This window comes from Erithacus rubecula (genome assembly GCF_903797595.1).
Source record: "Erithacus rubecula genome assembly, chromosome: 5".
NCBI classification, from domain to species: Eukaryota; Metazoa; Chordata; class Aves; order Passeriformes; family Muscicapidae; genus Erithacus; species Erithacus rubecula.
In genome coordinates, this window is record NC_136687.1 from 4565093 (window position 1) to 4585015 (window position 19923).

General features: G+C 40.8%; 1 protein-coding gene across 9 annotated transcripts in view; it reads left to right on the top strand.

Moving 5' to 3' along the window:
* Nucleotides 1-19923, top strand: part of ST3GAL5 (ST3 beta-galactoside alpha-2,3-sialyltransferase 5) — a 29741-nt gene that overhangs the window by 6470 nt on the left and 3348 nt on the right. Inside the window, exons 1-6 of one of the 9 annotated variants that reach the window (XM_079306061.1) lie at nucleotides 885-1107; nucleotides 11624-11745; nucleotides 13430-13544; nucleotides 15554-15897; nucleotides 17261-17447; nucleotides 19311-19469. In XM_079306061.1, coding sequence (XP_079162187.1) covers nucleotides 11702-11745; nucleotides 13430-13544; nucleotides 15554-15897; nucleotides 17261-17447; nucleotides 19311-19469 — 849 coding nt within the window. In that variant the 5' untranslated portion in view covers nucleotides 885-1107; nucleotides 11624-11701. Of the gene's footprint in view, nucleotides 1-884; nucleotides 1108-1248; nucleotides 1273-11623; nucleotides 11746-12019; nucleotides 12068-13429; nucleotides 13545-15553; nucleotides 15898-17260; nucleotides 17448-19310; nucleotides 19470-19923 lie in introns of those variants that run through there. The other 8 variants (XM_079306058.1, XM_079306059.1, XM_079306064.1 and 5 more) reach the window with 8 other exon arrangements.

Consider the following 19923-nt stretch of genomic DNA (forward strand, 5'->3'; position numbering starts at 1 on the left):
GCGTGCTCTCAGCTGAACGCCAAGCCTCCGGCCGTATAACCTTTTGCTTTATTGTTTTTCTCTTATTGTCTTTTATCAAACCTTTTAAAATCTACCAGGAAAGTGAACCTCGTTTTTCACACATCACACGGACTGTAATGACTTAATCCATTTTCACGCTCCATCAGCTTTCCCTCATCCGGCGCCTCGGCTTCCTCGCTCGGCTCCGGTGGTTTTCCAGCTCTTTATTTGGTGCTGCAACTTGTGACTTCTAAGGCCATGGTCAAATGGGTTTGCAAGGTCGTTTTCCCTCCCTTGCAAGTCAAGCAGCTGCTTACACGAATCTACAACTAAATCAGACTTTTTTTTTATTTTTATTTTTTTAATACGCATTTTGTGGCGCGTCGGATCACAAAAAAAAAAAAAAAAAAAAAAAAAAAAAAAAGATAGCTCCCTAAAACATCTGCGGAGAGGCCTGAAAGCCCTCACGCACCAAAGCTCCTGGGAGTTTAAGGCACAATAAAAACAGCTATAACGCTGGAACTTGGGGAGATCGAGCTGGTTTTTCCGCAGAGGCCGAGTGAAGGAACCGGCAGCGAGATGGGGCAGATATGAGGAGGGGGCGGCGGGCGCGCGTCTCTTGGTGGGGGGGGGGGGGGGGGGGGGGGGGCGTCAGTGCGTGCGACTGGTAAAATCCCCGAACCCACCATTTATTGCAGGGACAAAAAGGTGAAGAAAGCGCTTATGTGTGACAGACGCCGCGGGGCGGGGGCCGCGGCCCTCGCGCATCCCCTCAGCGCTGCCGCCCCTCGGCGCGGGCGCGCCCCCGCCCCGCGCGCCGCCGCGCTCGGCCCCCATTGGCTGCGCGCCGCCACGTGCCGCCCCCGCCCGCGCGCCCGCTCCGCTACCTGCGGCGGGGCGGCCGCGCGCCCGCGCCTCACAGCGCCGGGGCTCCCGCAGCGCTCCGGTTCCGAGCCGGTTCCGAGCCGGTTCCGAGCCGGTTCCGAGCCGAACCGCTCCCAGCGCCGCAGCGGGGACAGCGCCGGCCCAGGCTGATGCGGCGGCGCGGGGCCTGCGGGCTTGGGCTGGAGCCGGCTGCAGGATGTGCCGCACCGCCACCGCTTTCAGGTCTGTCCCTCCCTTTCAGGCAGGGAGCAGCGGGGATCGGGAGGTGGGAGTCGCGTTAGCCTTGGGCTGGAGGGTGAGGATGTCTTAGCTGCGCCTGTCTTGAATTGTTCGTCTGGAATAAAATTTATAGGCTTCTGCTTCTCTGCGGGTTCCGATAGGCGTTTTGTGAGCGATTTTGTCTTTTCATGCTTGGAGTGATGTGAATGCAAACCAGATACGGCTTCTGCTGCTATTGCCAAAACCTTTCTATTTGCTTCAGCACTACTCGCTAACGAGAGTTTCTTTTTTTTTCTCCCTTTGTGCTGAGATTTTTTTGTATTTATTTTTTCTATTTCAATAGGTAAAATCAAAATATAAGGCTTCTGGCGGAGGGATGTTTATTTTGTAGCTCTCTTTAGTTAGGGAAATGATTAGGAAACGTTCTCAAAGTTACTGGATGTAAACAGCTCTGCGGGGGAAATTGACTGGCTTTGTCTCATTCTGGGGAAAAGGGTGGATAAAGATGTATATTCATTATTTCTCTAAAGAAAACTCGTCGAGATAAGTGCTCTTTTATGCTTCTGAATTGGATATGTGTTTTTAATTTGCAGCTTATAATGGCACTTTGCAGAATCAGTTTAGAGGGGCTGTTTTCCATGCAGACTGTGTTATTCCATCTCTTATTCTGCAGTGAGGTTGCTCTCTCCCTTCTGGGTCATGCAGCAGGAAACCTGGAGCTATCTCCCAAGCTCTCTGCTAACCAAACTCGGGGAATTTCTTTTTAAGAGGTCAAAATGCAGCTGGAGAGTTAGCACACAAATGCATTTTGGTGCATTGTCTGCTTCCGTTGGACTGATAAGAAATGAGCTCATCCCTCCTCTTGTTTGCTGCAACTTTTTGAGTTTTTGCATCCTTCCTTCCGTAGAGTTCCAGCAGAATGGCCAAATGATTGGCAGGCAGTTAGGGGCAGGATGTTGGAAGACAGTGTGGTAGCAGAAACTTCCTTTTTCTGAGGAGAATGGGCTAAAAATGTTCAGTTTTGTTTGCTTTGCATACATCAGAAGCAAAACATGCTGAGACTGCTGCAGAGTTGAAGCATTTGGTAGGCAGATTATTTGTTTAGATTAAGAGACCCTAGAAGACTTTAGTAGTTCCTGAGTTATAATAAAGGTCAAATAACTGAAAAAGACCCAGACAGTGATTTAAAGTTGTCATGGTGTAATTTTTAAATACATGCAAGTCTGAATGAAAGTTGCTCTAACAGAACAGGTTAAAGCACCCCCAGCAGGAATGTCCAGTGCTTCAGAACCACACAATTGTAACTCAACATGGGATCATGCACTGTAACTTCAGGATCATGGAGGAGTTCCCTGTCACAAGCTGCTCTCACTGATAATATCATTCATAAATTATTAAAGACTTCCTTAAAACTTGTGTAGTCTGTTATTTTCCATTACTCCTATGGGAAGGCTGTTTCTTTGCTGCTCAGAAATCTTTTGCCCCTACTCCCTCTTTATGTCCACTTTTTCCTGTGTACTAGCATTGTGCTTTTGTTTGAAAGGTTTGGTTCTGGCTTTGTTGTTTACATGTTTGGTGTATCTAAGGAGAAGCTCTCAGTTCTTGTTCTGCAAAGCTGGACAAGCCAAGTTCTCTGTTATTCTTGGGTGAGGCTCTTCCTTTACCCATCCTATCAGCACTCTCTGCAGCCTGTTAGGTCCTGAAGTCTTAGGTTCAGAACTTGAGCATTAAAATTGTTTACAGCAATGGTTTTTTGCTGTATTGCAACTTTATTTTGAGGGTTTTGGCATCTCCTCTTGCTTCCGGAGGCTCAAGTGTGATTTTATGATGATGTCTTGGAATGTTAGATAACAGTGGTGATAAAAATGCTGCTGTATTATTAACCTTGTTCCATAATTGCCAGTTGTTCATTGGTATTCTGCTGCATAATTCAGATGTCATATAAAACATCTTGGCTGTGTAAGTCTGCTCTATCCTTAGTAAAAATTAATGCTATGCCCTGCCTTTTCAGACCATTTCAGGGAAGAATTTTTCCTCAAGCTTCCCATGTAAGGGGAAAGACCCAATTTATTTTGGTTTCCTTGCAGAGGCTCAGGAATCTCTTCTGCTTGTGCTAGATAAGCTCACCCAGCTGTGATGTCCTGTGCAATGTGGTTTCTTCCTGCAGTGGTGCAGTGCTTCCTCAAGTGTGGATCCTCCTCTGGGGAAGAGGATGTGAAAGGGGGGATGTGCAAAGGGGGATTTTGAGTAGCAGCTGCCTGCTGTTATGCTGCAGCTTGTTCACTGTGCGTGTTTGTGGCTTCAGCAGATGCTCAGGAGTGCCTGACATCATCTGAACATCCAGAGCAGCCAAGCCTGCATCTTACACAGGCAGCATGGAAGGGAAAACTGGGATTTGCTCCAAAGGGAAAAGGGACAAGAGGGTCTAAAAGCGTCTCTTGGAAGAAATAAATAAAAGTTTTTAATAGCACACTGTTCACAATAGCAATATTTTAAGTCACCCATTTTTTCCTTCTTGGCTGGGGCATTCACTTTGTGTGGCTCATTTGTGATTCAGAAAAATTCCATATTCAGATGCTGCTTTTGTCTGCCACAAAGCATCAGCAGCCTGCTTAAGTGTTGAAGCACATCTTGTTATGTTTCTTGTGTTTATGTTTTATTTATGTTTTTTTGCTGTTACTGACTTGAGAGCAGCTAAAAGAGGTTTCACAGAAAAGCCTGCAAAGTTTGACTAGAAAAGTGGGTGCTAAGGCAGATGTGAAATTAAGAGAATATTCCTATTTTGAACATTGAACTGTCATTTAGAACCTCAGTAAGAATTCTTTCCCTATAATATTATTTTAGCAGGCACTGTTAATGTCCAAAAAGGTTTCTGTGAATGATGCTGAGGGGAAGTGATGGTGTTACAGTCTGAGTATCTCTAGTTAAGCTGATAATTGGACTGTATTTGTGCTGAAACCATTTCTTTTGAATCTGGATGACCCAAGGTTAACAGGAAATTGTAGTCTAACTATGTGTATCCTTCCTAAAAGAAAAAAGTGCTCAAGTAGACACAATTATGTGAGGTTGTTAATGATTTTATGAGCTGATGTTGCAAAGAGGATGTAGGAGTGACCCATTAAACAATTAGTAGAAAACACAAGTAGTCTCACAAGGCAAGGATAGAAAAATCATGATGCCCCTAGGACACTAATGTTGTGTGGTGGTATTCCTGGCTCCAGGAAAAATAATTTTCACCTGTCATCCTGTTGGTGCCTTTGAGAGTTTGTGTCAACTACTCCAAATTTCTCCTTTGCTCCTTGTTTCACTTTTTAGCAATTGTGTCCACACAAATAGGATTCAGTAATAAGTTCTCGTTTTCAATGAACTGCAGCTCAGAGAACTTTGTTTTAAATTTTTGTTGTCTGATAAAGAAGCCTTTCCAACCAAAGTTCATTTTGTAAGATGTATTATGCACTAATGTAATCAATATCCTGTTGTAGGTGTTTATAATGATATTATAAGCTAAACTTTTTCTGCCATCACAAATGTATTCTTCAATTAACCAAAACAACTGACTGTTCATTAAAACAGATGTCAAATGCTTTTTAATTCAATAGTAATAGGCACTAAGCAGATAATATTCAAAGAAGGTTTCTCAAGCATTTAAATATGTTAAAATGCCAACTTTACTGTGGGATTTATATAGGGGTAGGTAAATAAAGACTTGGCAGAAGTCTCTAATTCTTAAATTTAGCTTCATATTTTTCCCTGGTGAGATATCAGTCCCTAATCTGCAGCAGCTCCCTTGATGCTATCTCATTATGTCTTGTGATAGGAAGTGGTAGGATGGTGATCAGGAAATTATTTGAAGATAAACATCCAAGAATGACTTGCCACAAATAATAAGAAGAGTCTCTCATGCTTTAGCATGTTCCTAGTAAATCTCCCTCAGATCATTAACATCACTGGAATTTTTAAAGGTTTTAAAGATTTTCGTCATGTACTGCTGAATAAAAATGCTTTAAGAAAGTATTTCAACCTTCATTGTGTCATAGAAGGAGGTTTTCCAGTCAGATACAGTTCCTTTGGGAGAACTTGTCTTTTGTTCTTTCCCCACTTTTCCTGAGTATTTTGTCAATATAGGCAAATGGAGCCATCCAGATGAAAGGCTTTTTACTTTCCTTGTATAGACTTTAAATCTGATTTCAACATCTAGGCAGGTTATTAGCTTTCCTGATCTGTTAAACCTGTGGTTAAAATGCAGCCAAAAATTTTGGATTCATTTCTGCAGAAGACATTGGAAAGTTAACCTCACCAAGTCCATCAAGGTCCTGCACCTGTGTCAGGGCAATCCCAAGCACAAATCCAGGCTGAGCACAGAATGGATTGAGATTAGCCCTGAGGAGAAGGACTTGGGGTGCTGGTGGATGAGAGGCTGGACATGAGCTGGTTGGACAGGACTTGGAGCAGCCTGGATAGTGGAAGGTGTCCCTGCCCATGGCAGGGGGTTGGAACTGGATGATCCTGTCATTCCATGGAGCCCAGGCAGTCCTTTACCACACTGCAGTTTCTGGAGGGCCTCTGACTAGAGGATGTTCATGTATTTTCCAGGTTGCTTGAACAAATTCTTCATGTCACAAGAGAATATGTTTCCAATTTGTTTTTGTATTAAGAAGTGCTCTGTGTTTTGGATGGATAAAAATACCTTGGAATGCAGTTGTAAGGCAGCAATTTGACTGTACAACATTTGTAGTGGTGTCCTTTGTGCACAATGGGATTCACAACTAACTCTCCTTAGCTTTGTTTCTTTGCATTACCATTTCCCCCCTTAACTATTATTGAGATGAGTCTTGATCCACTGTTGATTTTAAGAAGATTTGTCCATCATGTTTTATATAAACAGATAAAGTTATTTTCAAAATTTCTTTTTAATGGTTTATTGTTTCCAATATTTGAGATATTTGAAAGCATGGGAAGGATCTGAAGATATCATGCTTTGATAAGGAGACTTGGGAGGGAGAATCCCTGAGTAGGGACACCTTGGGGGATTTGTGGGCCTCCTTAGCCACAGTAGGTAAGCTGGTAAGAGACAAGTTTACTCATCAGTTATTTATTTTCTTTCCAATATTAGAATTGATGATTAGCAGTTGTATTCATTGACAAAAATCCTATTGCTTAAAAATTCCCTAAATTGAGTCTGGTTTGCCCATTAAAGAGGATTGAACAGATTGTACAATGGATGTAAGAAGGAGTTGGGATATTGTTATGCTGATTTTTGAACCAGTTTTGTGATGATGGTCTTATATTAGAACAGAAGATGAAGAATTTTAAATTTTTCATGTTCTTAGGTATAATTTGAGAGGCTCTACTTAGTGACTGGCTTTGAAGCATAAACCAGAAAAGTTACTACCTAATTAGTCATTCCTTTCATTCCCTTTTTTAATGTCTCAGCCCTTATGTTTTGATTGCTGCTGATTTCAGTCCTGCAGAAGCAAACAAAATCAATCCTAACTGTAAATGTCACCAAACTGTTTTTCATGTTTTGATATCAATTAATAACATTCTCTTAAAATACTCTATCAATTTCAAAATGAAATTAATGAAATTAAAATGAAAATTAATGACAATGAAAATTAATTACTTGTCTGTTTGGTCAATAATGAGGATAGATTGAAATGTGTAATATTTTCATGAGCCCAACTCTTGCAAGTAATCAGACATTAATGTTGTAGTTGTCAGTTTTTTGCCATATATGTTCTCCAAATGTGTCCATTTGTACTAATGTGTAGTTGGTTTAAGTTTTCTTAATTATTCTCCTCTGACTTCTTGCATAAAGTTTTGCAGTATATCTGTGGGAATTTTTTTTGCTTTGTTTAAAGTCACAGAACAGGAAATTCATACAGCATTCATTACTGAATAATGACCACATCTCAATATACAGTGCCTTGCTCAAGTTTCTTGTGTGAAAACATCTTCTCTGCTTTTCAACTTTGCCTTTCTTTTTTAAACAAATGTTGCACGAAACCAAGTAGCTTTCATTTTATCCTTTACTGATTCTGGAAATATATTCAAATAATTTATGTGTGTCTGATTTAGGGGAAGAGGCATGAAGTAAGCAGGGGGGTTTAGGGTATTTTTGCATTAGTTTTAGCTTCTGTTTCAATTTCTGCTGGACCCACACCACTCATGATTGATAATTCCTTTACATGAGTGTGACTTTTGGGTTTCATTTTCTGGGGGCTTTTCCCTGCAAGATTTAATCTTGTTACTCAAACTTCAGAGGCTGCTTTGTGCAGCACTGTAAATCTGGGTGTAAAGCCTTTTTTCTTGTCAGCCTTGTAAAGCTGGGTGTTTCCACTGCTTCTGGTGGTACTGTGAGAGGGGAAAGTGGAAGCACTGCCTGTGTGGGGTTGTGGTTTTGGGGGTTTGATGGGAGCATAGTGAGGATTCAGGTGTGTGCACCATCCTGCTCTCATGTGCAGGCTGCCTGCTTCTGTCCCCGTGCCTGCTGAGAGACCTTGGCTTTGTCTTTGGGTAAATCCAGCTGCTGAACATAACCCAATGCATTTTCCAGGGTGTGGCAGTGGTTTTGTACAGCTTGATACATGCTGCTTTTTAGCTTTTAGCATTCCCACATGAAAAGACTTCCTGAAGGCTTAAATGAATTGCTTCTGAAATGCTCCAAGTGTGGAAATGTTGTCTACTTAAGAATAACAATGAGACAAAAGTAAATTATGGTGAAAAGAATAACACCACAGAAAGCTTTGGAGTACATTGTATTAATGGACAATTTAGCCTTCATAGTAGCTTTGCACAGGTCACTTAGGTTCAGTATGTGAAACAAGTTTAAATCCACTGAGTCCTCACAAATTACACCACTATGAGTAACTACAAAAATGTCAATGCAAAATGTGGTGGTAATACTGCAATACTACTGAGCTATGTTTTTTACACAAATTGAGACATTTGCATTTATGGCTCTCAAAACAACTGTAGCAGGGCCCCTTTCTGAAAGAATCCAGTGGTGTTTGTGTGCAACATCTCTTTGGTCCTCATGGGATCTTGACTGCTCTGGTTCTCTCTGCAAACTTGGAGATCTCTATTTATTTATTTATTTATTTTGTTCAGGAAGAATGTGGGAAAAGTGCACTCTTGAGGTGCTTGTTACTGCCACCTTGCTCTCTTGAGCACTCTTACACAATTCCAGCCAGTGAAGGACTTGTTGACTTGAATAAGAATAAAGGATCCAGCCCTGAGTAATTTTAAAAAAATGCTGTGCTGGACAGATGCATTTTGACTTATGTATTGGACTGTATATATTGACTTGTTTGAGAAAGGAATCATCTGTCATGATCATAGCTGACAAAAGTCATACTGAAGCAAACTGTTGCAAAAGAAATGAAAACTGACATTATGTCACTTACTTGTTTATATAATAAAAAAAGTCATTGTGCATACTAAGAGTTAGGCTTGGAAAGGATGTGTTGAGATGATTAATTGAGTTCTCTGTTTCATTGTTTCTTTTTGCACACCCAGGATGAGTGAAGCAGGGAACAATTGGAGTTAATTTTGTTCAGAGGCAGGGATCACTTTCTGATAGCAAGAGCTATTTATAGTCTTGCATTCCTGTTTGATCCCCATCTGTCTTTATCACCATCCACCTCTTCAGTTCCTTCTCTGCCTTTCAGATCTCTTGCAGCCTGGTACCAAGTTTGACTGATTCTTTTGTGCAAAATCCATTCTGACCTAAGTTCCTATGGGCTGTGGTCAAGTGACCTCTTTATGTTTACCTGAGAGAGAATTAATGCCGGCATTGTTCTCTAGTGAAAACAGGAGAAGCTTTTTCATTTTTTAAAAAGTCCCATTTTATGTTTCTCCCCAGCTGTGGGGCTGACAGATGTAATTGCTGCCTTGTTTTGTGCTGTAGCAGCTTTCAGTGGTCACGTTCCTGCTGTGAGCCATTGGTGTTGGTGTGTGATCCCTTTCCCAAACAGTGCTGAGTGCCTCTTGTTTGTGCTGGTGTGAGGCAGTGTCCTCCAAGGTGATCTGATGGAATGTCCTCTGTTCAATGTGAGGCAGTCCTGGAGCTTCCACATGGTCTGCAGGCTGTGCTCATTCTCTGCAGCATCCTCTGATGACAGCTCCTGTTGTGTGCTGCCCCATGCACTGGGGCTGCTCCCTGTGCATCCTGACAGTGTGATCTCTGTGGGTACCTGTCACCTCTAAGCTGTGTTAGTGCCAGGGTTCTGCATGAGAGCTGCTGAGCTGACTTCTCTGTAGTATGACAGCAAGGATGTGTGTTGTAAAAGGTCCTGCTGGGTTGGCACTGAACTCAGGGTAGAGCAGTTCAAGGTGGTGATCCATAACTGGGATATGGTCCATGTAACAATTTTTTTGACATCTTTACACATATGAGCTTGAATGATTTGCTGCCAATACTAGCTGAGAGCAAACTCATGTGGATGACTGGAGTGGTGGTGTCAACACCCAATTTTGCACACCAATGGTGGTTTTATTCAGAGGTATAGATGCAGCCAGTAAAGATGAGGTATTGCTCTGAGATGAGTAGCTATTAAGGCTTCATAGGTTCCCTGTGACCTGCTATTTTGTCCTGTGTCTTGGTATCCTGGCAGGTTGTGTGGCAGACAAAAGCTGGATTTGATTTCTAACTTAACTGCTAGAATTCTGGGGAGCTGGGGGATGTCACTTAGCCCTTAAATTTTCAGTTTACCATATTTCATGACAACTATGATAGTACTGACTTCAGATTTTATAGTGCTTTTAGATCTCAGAGGGGCTATAACAAAGGCCTGCAAATGGGTGTGATAGCTCAGAGTTTATGCAATTAATAAATCCAGTCAGGTGAGGAATTTGAGGTACTTAGTGATGCCATAATAACCAAGTTACTTGTGTTTGAGGTAAGTGCTCAAGTTTCCTGCTGGCAAAGACCATTAGGGTTTTCCTGCCTTGCTCTGTTTTGTGGGTTCTGATCATTTGCATGTGACCTTGATAGCATGTCTTGACTTTTGCCTGCCCTTCAAAGGGCTTCAGATGCTATTGTTGATCTTTATCTCTCCTTGTCCAACCTTCACAGTGTTTTGACCTTTTATTGTGATTATCAAAAGTGTTACTGAGAAATGATTACTGTGCAAAGAGACTGACTTTGAGTCATCTTCTGAATTAGATACCCTTGAAATTTCAGTGGTCTAGATTGGATATCTGAAGGGGGGTACTTCTGTCTCCTCAGTTCCTCCATCCTGGCTTTTAAGAACATCAGTTGTTTGTCCAATCAAACAATGTTTTCAAGTGGCAATACAGGCTGGTTCAAACGGGTCATATTACCATAAACAATAAAAAGAGGTGGAGAAGAGAACAAGGAAGATCATTCCTAGAGATAAGCCTCCCCTTAGTCTTGCTCTTTTTTAGAGGTTCTTGTGACAAAACTCTTGGCAGGACAGCAGTAGAGGTGAGCTCTCCACCTTTACAGTGGAGAGCAGAGAGAGTCAAGCATTGAGATCAAAGGAAGGAGCAGGTCTGAAATCCTCCCTGCCCTGTGGAGGAGCAGGCTGCACCTTTTCCATGGTTGGCTGATCAAAGGAAGTTCTGCTTCGGGTGGGCAGGCCAGGAAAAACCTTTGCTTGTGTTCCTTCTCCCTGGGAAAACCAACAGGGCCAGATGGGTTGGCTCTTCATGGGGATTCCATTGTCACATCTTTGGTTACTGGCAGCAGCCTGGGAGAAGATGGTGTGCCAGGATGCATTTTTCTTCCCACAATCAATATTAGAGTGTGCTGATAGAATGTGTGGGAGCAGCAAGATTGCTTCCTGTCAGCTAATGATCAGTGCCCTGCCCATGTGTGAGGGAGCACTGGGCTGTCCTGCTGGGCTCTCCTGTGCTCTGTGCTTGGAGCTGCTGCTGTGCTTCCCTGGTGCTGACAGCCTCCTGGTCCTGCAGTGTGCCAGGGAAATTCCCTCCACACCCTCTCTGGTGCCTGGTGTTGAAGTTGCTGGCCATGTTGTTGGGGCTGCTGAAGAGGTCAGTGGTAGATTCAGATCAGTGGTGGTATGTTTGCTTGGCTTTGGGGAAGCTAGGGAGATGATTTGAAATGTGGGCTCCTGTTTTGAGGATGGCTTGTATGTGTTCTGCATGTTGACAGCATCCTTGAAGCGTGGTGGGAAGCATAGCACAGGGATTGGAATTTGATTCAAGATCCTGAGTACCCTGAGCATATTGTTTAGTTTGTTTGATCAGATCAAACCAAAGTGTTTGACAGTAATTGATGTAATTGACAAATATTAGACTTCAGGCTTATAAGAATGCAAAGACCTGGCAACATTTGTAGGATCATGTTTTGGTGATGCAGCTGAAATGAGTGAGTTCTTGATCACAAGCAGCTCAGGAGCAATTCAGTATTCCTGGCACTATAACTAAGAATTGCAGTCTTGTCACGGAAACAAAATGGTCACTGCATGGGTGTCCTGTGAACTTTTCTTCAATTCAGCAAAAGTTATGATAACTTTTTCTTTCTTTTTTACAGCAATGCTGAGTGACAGTAACTCTGTGAAGCTGAAAAGTAATCATTCTCCTCCTGTGCAATGGTGTAAGGTGGCTGCACATGAAGATGAGAAGACCAAGCTGGTTTCTAAAAGGTACTCGCAAGTAAGTGTCATTGTCACAGCTACACAGAGGAGACTTGTTCTACCCCCAGCCTGGGCAATTACAAAATGGATACAGAAATCAAGGCATGGGATTACCACAGGCTGTGAATGGAGGGTTAAGCACAAAGCTTTCCCTGGGATACTGAAAACACTTTGTGGAGCTCAGGCTAACTTATTGTAGTACCTGTTTTTCCAAGCCAAAGTGAGATCCTAGTACTTTGCTCACAAGTATTTCTAATCTTTTTTTGCATGCAGATAAATAACAATGCTGAGACTTCTGTACAGCCTGATAACTGAAGGAATGAAAGGCCAGTGGATGTTGAGTGGATATCCTGGGAAGGTGTTTTCATATAGTTACTTTGTTATGAAAATTTCTGGAATGCAACATCAAAAACCTTACTGCATTGTTTATAGCTTGACATCAAATTAGAATTAAAGGGTGTGTGCACACATAGATCCAGGATTATATTTTATACCTAAAAGATTCACTACTGTGATGCCACATGAATTTTTAGGTCTTAAAGTTAAAAGCCCCAAAGACAAACTGTTACATACACAGGTGGATATAACCTGAATGGTGCAACCCCAGCTGAATCTGGGGATACTTGATAACCTTCTGGAGGAAAACCAGCCTCATTTATCAGCTGTGAATCCCCTTCTTTCTGCCTGTTGGCTGATCTCCAGGGGTTGCAGCTTAACATGCTAATGAAGCTCTTAGATCACCTATCAGTGGAAAATGTAATTTAGTTAAGTGAGATGTGAGAATAGTCTTGTTTTTCCAGTGGTCACCTTGTTTGCAGCCTGTACTGCATACTGAGTGCTGGGATTGCATCTATTTGTTCATATAGCACTTTTAAAAAAAATATTGGAAATATGTATTAACTTAATCTGAAAGAGTTTCAAGAAGCATTGGGCACTTAATAACTTGTACATTTTTAAAAGATGTTTAAACAAACAGTCCTAAGAAAACAATAGGAAATGAAAATCAGTAAGAAAGCTCAAACAACATATTTGAGAAGAAACCACAACTTTAACCAAATAATGATATAAGTATTCTACAGATGGGTTTAAACATGAAATGAGCTAAGTGACTTTTTGGATATCAACAGTGGTGTTCTTAAGGAATGAGAAATTAGTAAATAAAAAATATAAATAGTCTATGTACCCTATGTTCTTTGATTTTAAAGTTGGTTGGACTTTTTCTGCTGCAAGTTTGGGGGTGTAAGGCTTTTCAGCCTGAGCATCTAAGTTCTGCATTCTGGCCTGCCAGTGAGTTGAAAATTTTGTTTCAGTGGTGACCATTGGCCCAAAATAATGCAATTTGAAGTTGCAGCCTTTTTTTTCAGCTTTCTTGGGAATATGTTTTCCAATATATGACCTTTAAAGAAGAAAGAAAAAGAAAATTCACTCTTGGTTTAATTTTGACTCATCAGCAATACATTTAAAGTATATGATGCAGGTGTTTTCCAGGCACCTGCAGGTAACTTTGCAGAGTTATACAAGACTTGAAGTGAACAAAGCAATAGGGATTTTTTCCTTTGATTCAAATGCAAGTATTCACATGAAGTTCAACTGTCTTAAATTTCCTTAAAAATACTGATTTAATAGTTGATTGAACATTAGAAAAAAAGATTTTTTTTTTGTTTGTTTCTCTCTCTTACTCCTCACTGTCCTCTTGTTTTTAGAATTCTTGCACTGTTTGTGGTTGGAGGGTGCTTCCTTTATATCCTCAAATTGCATTTTGGCCCTGAGGAATGTGACAGAACAAAAATGTCATATGTGGACCGCGATCGTGTAAGGGTTGGTATTTTTTGGCTTTTTTTTTCTGCTTTGCTTAATAATAGAAGTTAATAATTGACAATACAAGAGTTATAGGAGACAAGAAATAACTAGAATGCTGAAATTATCTGTTGAGCAGAAGTATATTTTGCTTTATTTCGTGCTATAGATATTCTGTTTTTTGTTCTTGTGAAGTGACAACAGAAGCACAGAGAAACTGAATGGGGGTAGAGAAACTTTAATTTTTAGGGTAAAATTATATAATATTTGAAATGGACGTGTCATCATCCCATTGTGTCAGTGCAGATGACACTTATCAGAAGATTGATGCAGATGAAAAGTAACATTAAAAAACCCCAAAAATTACATAATAAACCAAAGAGCTTTTTTTTTTTTAATTTTCTTTCACCTAAGCAGGTTTCCCAGACTGTTTTGCCTTGTAGTTGCTCAGATGCTTTTGGAATCACAGGGCAAATACCCAGGAGGGTGCAGCTATTATTTATTTTTTCATTCAGCATAGCAGCTGCTTACTTTTAGCTACAGTTTTGCATGTAGCTTTTGAAGAATTGTAACAGACACCACTAAAGCCTTTGCTACTTGTCCTATTTGCACATTATAACAGAAGTTACCTGGTTTAGTGCTGTTACATTTGTCTTTGAATGTCTCAATGCTAAAAGGCAACTTCTAGCAGAAGCCCTGGCTTCAGACAGTTTCATTTTAGCATTATTGCAGGTGCATCTTCCCCCACTTGGCCATCATCTTTGGTGCATATCTTTCCCCTTCTGAGGCTCTTTGCTTCAGAATGAGGCAGATGAGAAAAATCTCATTTGACTTACTTATTTTTTCAACAACATTCTTGATTCTAAAGAACAAACATATTAAACCAAGCAAACCTGAAGACTTCATGGGCTGTGTTTATTGCTGTCTCAAGAACTGCATTGTGAAGCTGCTCAGCCCACTGCTTTGCTCAGTGTGATGTTTATGCAGAAACCTTCATAATGGTGGTAAAGGAAGTTCTGCAGGTCAATCTTGGTTTAAAAAAAAACTCAGAAAAACCCTAAAAAACAGCGCCAGAACTTCCCTCCCTGTTGCCTCAGATAAACACTATTTTCCTTAATAGTAGAGGAGAACTAAATTAGCTGTAGATTTGAATCTTATGTCTATGACCTCTGTGTTTGCTCATAGGTTTTTTTAATTACAGTGGAGGAAAAACCAGCAGAGTTGATTGGAAAAGAAATTATGTAAACAGGATTGTATTTTAAGTGATAAAACTAATACCTTAGCTGTTTCTCTTTTTACGTAAGATACCAACTTGCCACTACAGATTTCTAAAAATGGACACTTATAATGTTTTGGTTTTATTATTATATGGATCAATGTGTAGTTTTATCTGTCAGTTAATTTTTTTATGCAATATGGAACTGCAGTCTCTTATTTTGATGACTAGTCTTTGGGAGAAGGTCCAAAACACCCCCACCTGGCATTCCTTTTAAAGTCATATTTTAGTCATTAGCACTTTACCAATATTTATGGAAGAAGTGTTGCTTCATTCTGATTAAGTGAGTCCAGCTGCTGTTGCAGAACTTTTACCCAGTGGATGTGTCTCTGGTGGAATCCTACCACAGGCAGAACTCAGACCATGCAGTTGAGCAGAGTGGAATTCCACTTGCTGCTAATTTGGACAGGTAGAAGTATGCCTAGATTTTATTTGGTGTTGCAAATGGTAGTACAAACAGCTCATTTTCACTTAGCACTTCTATTAGCCTAATATTTTCTTTAGAAAACCTGATATCTAGGTTTAAAGGATTGGATTTAAGGGAGAGGAATTCCTCTGCAGGTTTTCACCGTGCACTGGCTCAAATCGATGTTTGAGTCAGTGCTTTAAAATTGTTGTACTTCCACACTGAAGCTTTCTTTATAACCCCTGTGTTTGCTAAACTGCTGATGGTCACTTGGTGGGCCACATTCTGAGGGCTTTTTGCATTCCTGCAGCTGCTTTCCTGGCTGAAATCCTGTGTGTTTTGTTTCAGAGGGCACAGCAGTTTGCCCACGCCACACTGCAGGAGCAGTGCCGACCTTCTTATGCGAAGAGACAGATGGGCAAGTTGTTTGCAGAGAAATACAGCATGGACATATCTCCCTTTGTAAGGAAAAACATAAATGAAGATGAAGCTTTATTTAAATATGGACCTCCATTTGGATTTTACCAACTCTCTGATAAACTGAAAGATCTCCTTGAACTCTTACCTGAGCATGATTTGCCAGAAGATTTGAAGTCAAAGAACTGTAAGCGTTGTGTTGTTGTTGGCAGTGGTGGAATCCTTCATGGATCAGAGCTGGGGCACTTACTAAATCAGTTTGATATTGTTATAAGGTATGTGTTTTCCATATAAGGATTCCAACTACTTCATCAGTACTTTATGAGCCAGCATTGTTTATTAAGGGGAGCATATCTCCAACGCTGATGTAATTTATAAGACTCTTTCTGAAAATGCTTTTGAGAAATTTACTTGTGACTTGGTGGAATTTGAAGTCTTAGGAGCAAAATAAACTGTCATGTTTGCAGGAATTCAGTGTAATTATTTGTGGGCTTCAGGTACAAAACTCACATGGGCAGAAACTGTGTAGAAACTAGTGACATCATAGACAAGTAGACAATACTGGGTTTACCCTTCCACATTTTAAAGCTTTCAAATCTTAAACTTCAGTACTTAAGGACTCACCTCTGCCTTTTTCCCCATGGCTAGTTTGGATGCTTATTTGAAAGATCTTTTTGTAACAGCTATTTCAAACACAATAAAAATTAATTGGTGTTTCAGTACACAGCTTGTTTACACACTTTATAGCACACTTATCTTCCCTTATCTTTATGAGGTCAGTAGCTGCTTTCTGTGATTGCCACAGTTTCTGACATCAGAATTACATGCTCTGTATTTGTGCCTCTGAACTTTACAGTTTGAACCTCCTTCTTGTTTTGAATCATGTAAGGTCACAAATAAAATTAATATAGGCATTTTCCCAACTTGTTTTGTAGGCTTGCTCACCTTATTAAGGGAATATTTCATTGAATCAATAGCCCTTATTCAATGGTAAACAAACCTTGTTAGCCTGTGGAGGGGTAGACAATTAACTGTCCTCATAGAGCTGGCAAGATAAGGTGATTTTTCTGTTGACATAGAAAAGTTTGCAGGTCTTGAGCTGTTCTGCAGAACTCATGGAGGGAGATGATGCCATTCTTGTCAACAGTGTGTCAGCATCTGAAGTTTTTGGTGAGCTGGAAATTATATAAACCTACAGGATGCATTACCTTGCATTGGAGAGATAATTTGAATGATTTTTTTTGTGTGGAATATTCCTGAGTGTGTGTGTGTGTGTGTGTGTGTGTATGAAAAGGATAACACAGACAACTTTCTGTGTGTTTTCTTCCTCTTCCACTTTTAAGCCTCTCTAAGTTGACACAAAGCAATAGATATGAAATTCTGCAATGCTGTCTTAAGTCACTTTACTCTTCAAGCTTTTTTTACTCTTCAAGTTCTGCACTTGTGCCATTAATCTAGAAACAGAATTGGCTTCCTTCCAAAGGTAAGGGCTGGAGGGGTGTGTGAGGCAAGAACATGAGGGTTGTGAGAAAACAACTGGAGTCTGTTCTGTTAAAAATCTGTGGGCCAAATAACAACTTTTTACTTAGTGTCTGATATTTTAATGAGATTGTAACCTGTGGGTTTCTTTTCCCCCAGGTTAAATGATGCACCAGTTCAAGGCTACACAGATCATGTTGGTAACAAAACAACAATAAGGATGACTTACCCTGAAGGAGCTCCTCTTTCTGAACATGAGTACCCTCCTGCAAGCTTGTTTGTGGCTGTTCTCTTTAAAAGAGTTGATTTCAACTGGCTTCAAGCCATGCTAAAAAATGAAACTTTGGTATGTAATGCAGCAGTCTCATGTACCTGTATTTTGGTTGGTTTTGTTTTCTAACAGTTAAAGAAGCTGATTGATCTGTTGCTTCATGGTTTATCGTGCTGAGAATCTTTTATGTAACCTTGTGGGGTTTTTTTTTACTCTGCCTCCTAGTTACAGTGGGACCAGCATTTGTGTTGAGGTCCCATGCTGACAGTAACACTTTTTCTTTTTTTTGTGGAGATTTTGGTGGTTTGCACCAGGCTATGTGACATCCTGAGTGGTTACTGACGTGGAATTAATTTTACATTTGGTGTGAGTTGAAAAGTCTGCAGAGCCCAAAATAGAAATGAGATTTCTGAATGCCAGTTCATTTTTTTAGCAGCTAGTCTGTACTGCTACAATGGACATACATGGAGTTAACAAGAAATTGAACATTTGTCTGAGGTTCCTAAATTATGAGGTTGCTTATTTTTCACTAAACATTTAAAGAAGTGCTGAGATTCCTAAGGAACTGATGGAAGGGTTTGATGTTTCCAAATTAATGTGAATTGGTGGCTTCCACCTCTTTCAATTTGCAAATAGATAATTTCAGCAAGTAAAAATTACTGAGAAAGATTTAGAAGAAAGCCTGTCAAGTCTTCTAACAGTTTGATCTATGCTAGTTTAGGAACTCCAAATTCCCTTCTTAATTCTGTGATTTTTACAATGTGAGAAGACCTGTTTAATCTTGACCATGACTGTCTACTAGTACACAGAAAAGGCAGGAAGATGCTTAAGGGACTGAAGCATCTCTTCCATGAGGAAAGACTGATAGAGCTGGGAGTGTTTAGCCTGGAGAAGAGAAGGCTTGGGGGGATCTTATTAATGTACCTAAATATCTGAGGGGAGGGTGCAGAGAGGATGGAGCCAGGCTCTTTTTGGAGCTGAGGTTCCCAGTGATAGGACAAGAGGAAGCTTGTCAAGTTGAATATCCATGGACATCTTTCTCACAATCATCTAGGCATGGTCCTGAGCATCTGGCTCGAGGTGCCTGCTTGAGCCAGGGGAGTTGGGCATGTGATCTCCAGAGGCTCTGTCTAACTTCAGTGGCTCTGAAGTCTAACTTCAGTGATTCTGTGAATTGCAGCCCTGTTTCTTTCAAATACTCAGCTGTCAGTTGGTTCAGCTCTCTGGGCAGGCACTGGCACTGAAGTGAACTGATCCAGAGCATGGATGGGTAAACCATGTGTTTGATCAATTCAAGCCTCATCTGTGTTGGAGCTGTATCAGTTTCATCATTTGCTTAATGTTGCCCATTTCATGGAAAGACTTGTAAAATTAGTGTGATGCAGTATTTTTTCTTCCATTAGCAGGCATCTAACTGACTGTAGTGGCATGAGGTCAGACTCTGGGTTTCTGAGTTCTGTGTAAATCCTCTTCTGAAGGGTTGCTTTTATCACTAGGTGGATGCTGTCAAGCAACAGCTCTTCAGAGCTTGAGCACAATTGTTTTAAGCTAGTGCTTGCTTCAGAATGCCTGGTTAATGTTTGTGGGAAACTGTGGTTCCCTTCCCTGTTTCTTTAAATACTGTTACCTGCTCAACTGTGCTGGGGTAGCCTGAATAACCCATGGGTGCTTATGAATATGTTGAGTGATAAACACAAAATGAAGTCAAATATTCAGAATAAACAACTATTCCCTCTGCTGTCCTCTCTGCAGTTCCAGGTACTTTGAAGGTTTTTCCTCTTTTGTGTCAGTCATTTGATCTGTTCACTGATACTTCCAAACCACCTTAACTATAAACTGTTCCCTAAATTTTTCAGGGTCACTGGTGACTCCTGTAACTTGTATACTGTGTTTGTCTCAGAGTTTCCTTCTGAACTTAGACTTTTTGGTTTCTCTTAGCCTCTGTGGATGAGACTGTTCTTTTGGAAGGAGGTTGCAGAGAAAATTCCTTTCACATCAAAGCAGTTTCGGATTCTGAATCCAGTCATTATCAAAGAGACAGCTTTGGACATTTTACAGTTCCCTGAGCCTCGATCAAAATTCTGGGGTTGGGATAAGGTAAGAAGTTTCCTTTCACCAAAAGGAGACAGTAAAATACAAAGTAAATAAAATAAGAAACTGAAAAAAAGTTTTAGGCTTTTTACTTTCTCTGTGCAGTTTCAGGGCTGGTCTCAGGTAATAGGGAAATTGTGCTCTCAAAAGACCCCTTTATTTTCTTGTGCAAAATGAAAGTAAGTTTTCAGCTCATTTTTTTGGATGAGCTCCTTTGCCTGTGTATGCTGACATGAAATGCCATTCAGATGCAGTGAGACATAAACTCATTCCAATGTTTAAAAACATTAATTTCTTGTAAGTTAAGCCAGTTAAGAACTGCCCTGTTAAGTGAAACCAGCCATCAGCTGTAGCCAGATGTGTCTCCAGCTGCAGGGAAAGCAGAGAGAGCCTGGAAACCAGGCCAGTGGAAAGCAGCCTTCCAGCTGCAGGAATTGCTGTGTGTGCCAGAGAATGCTCA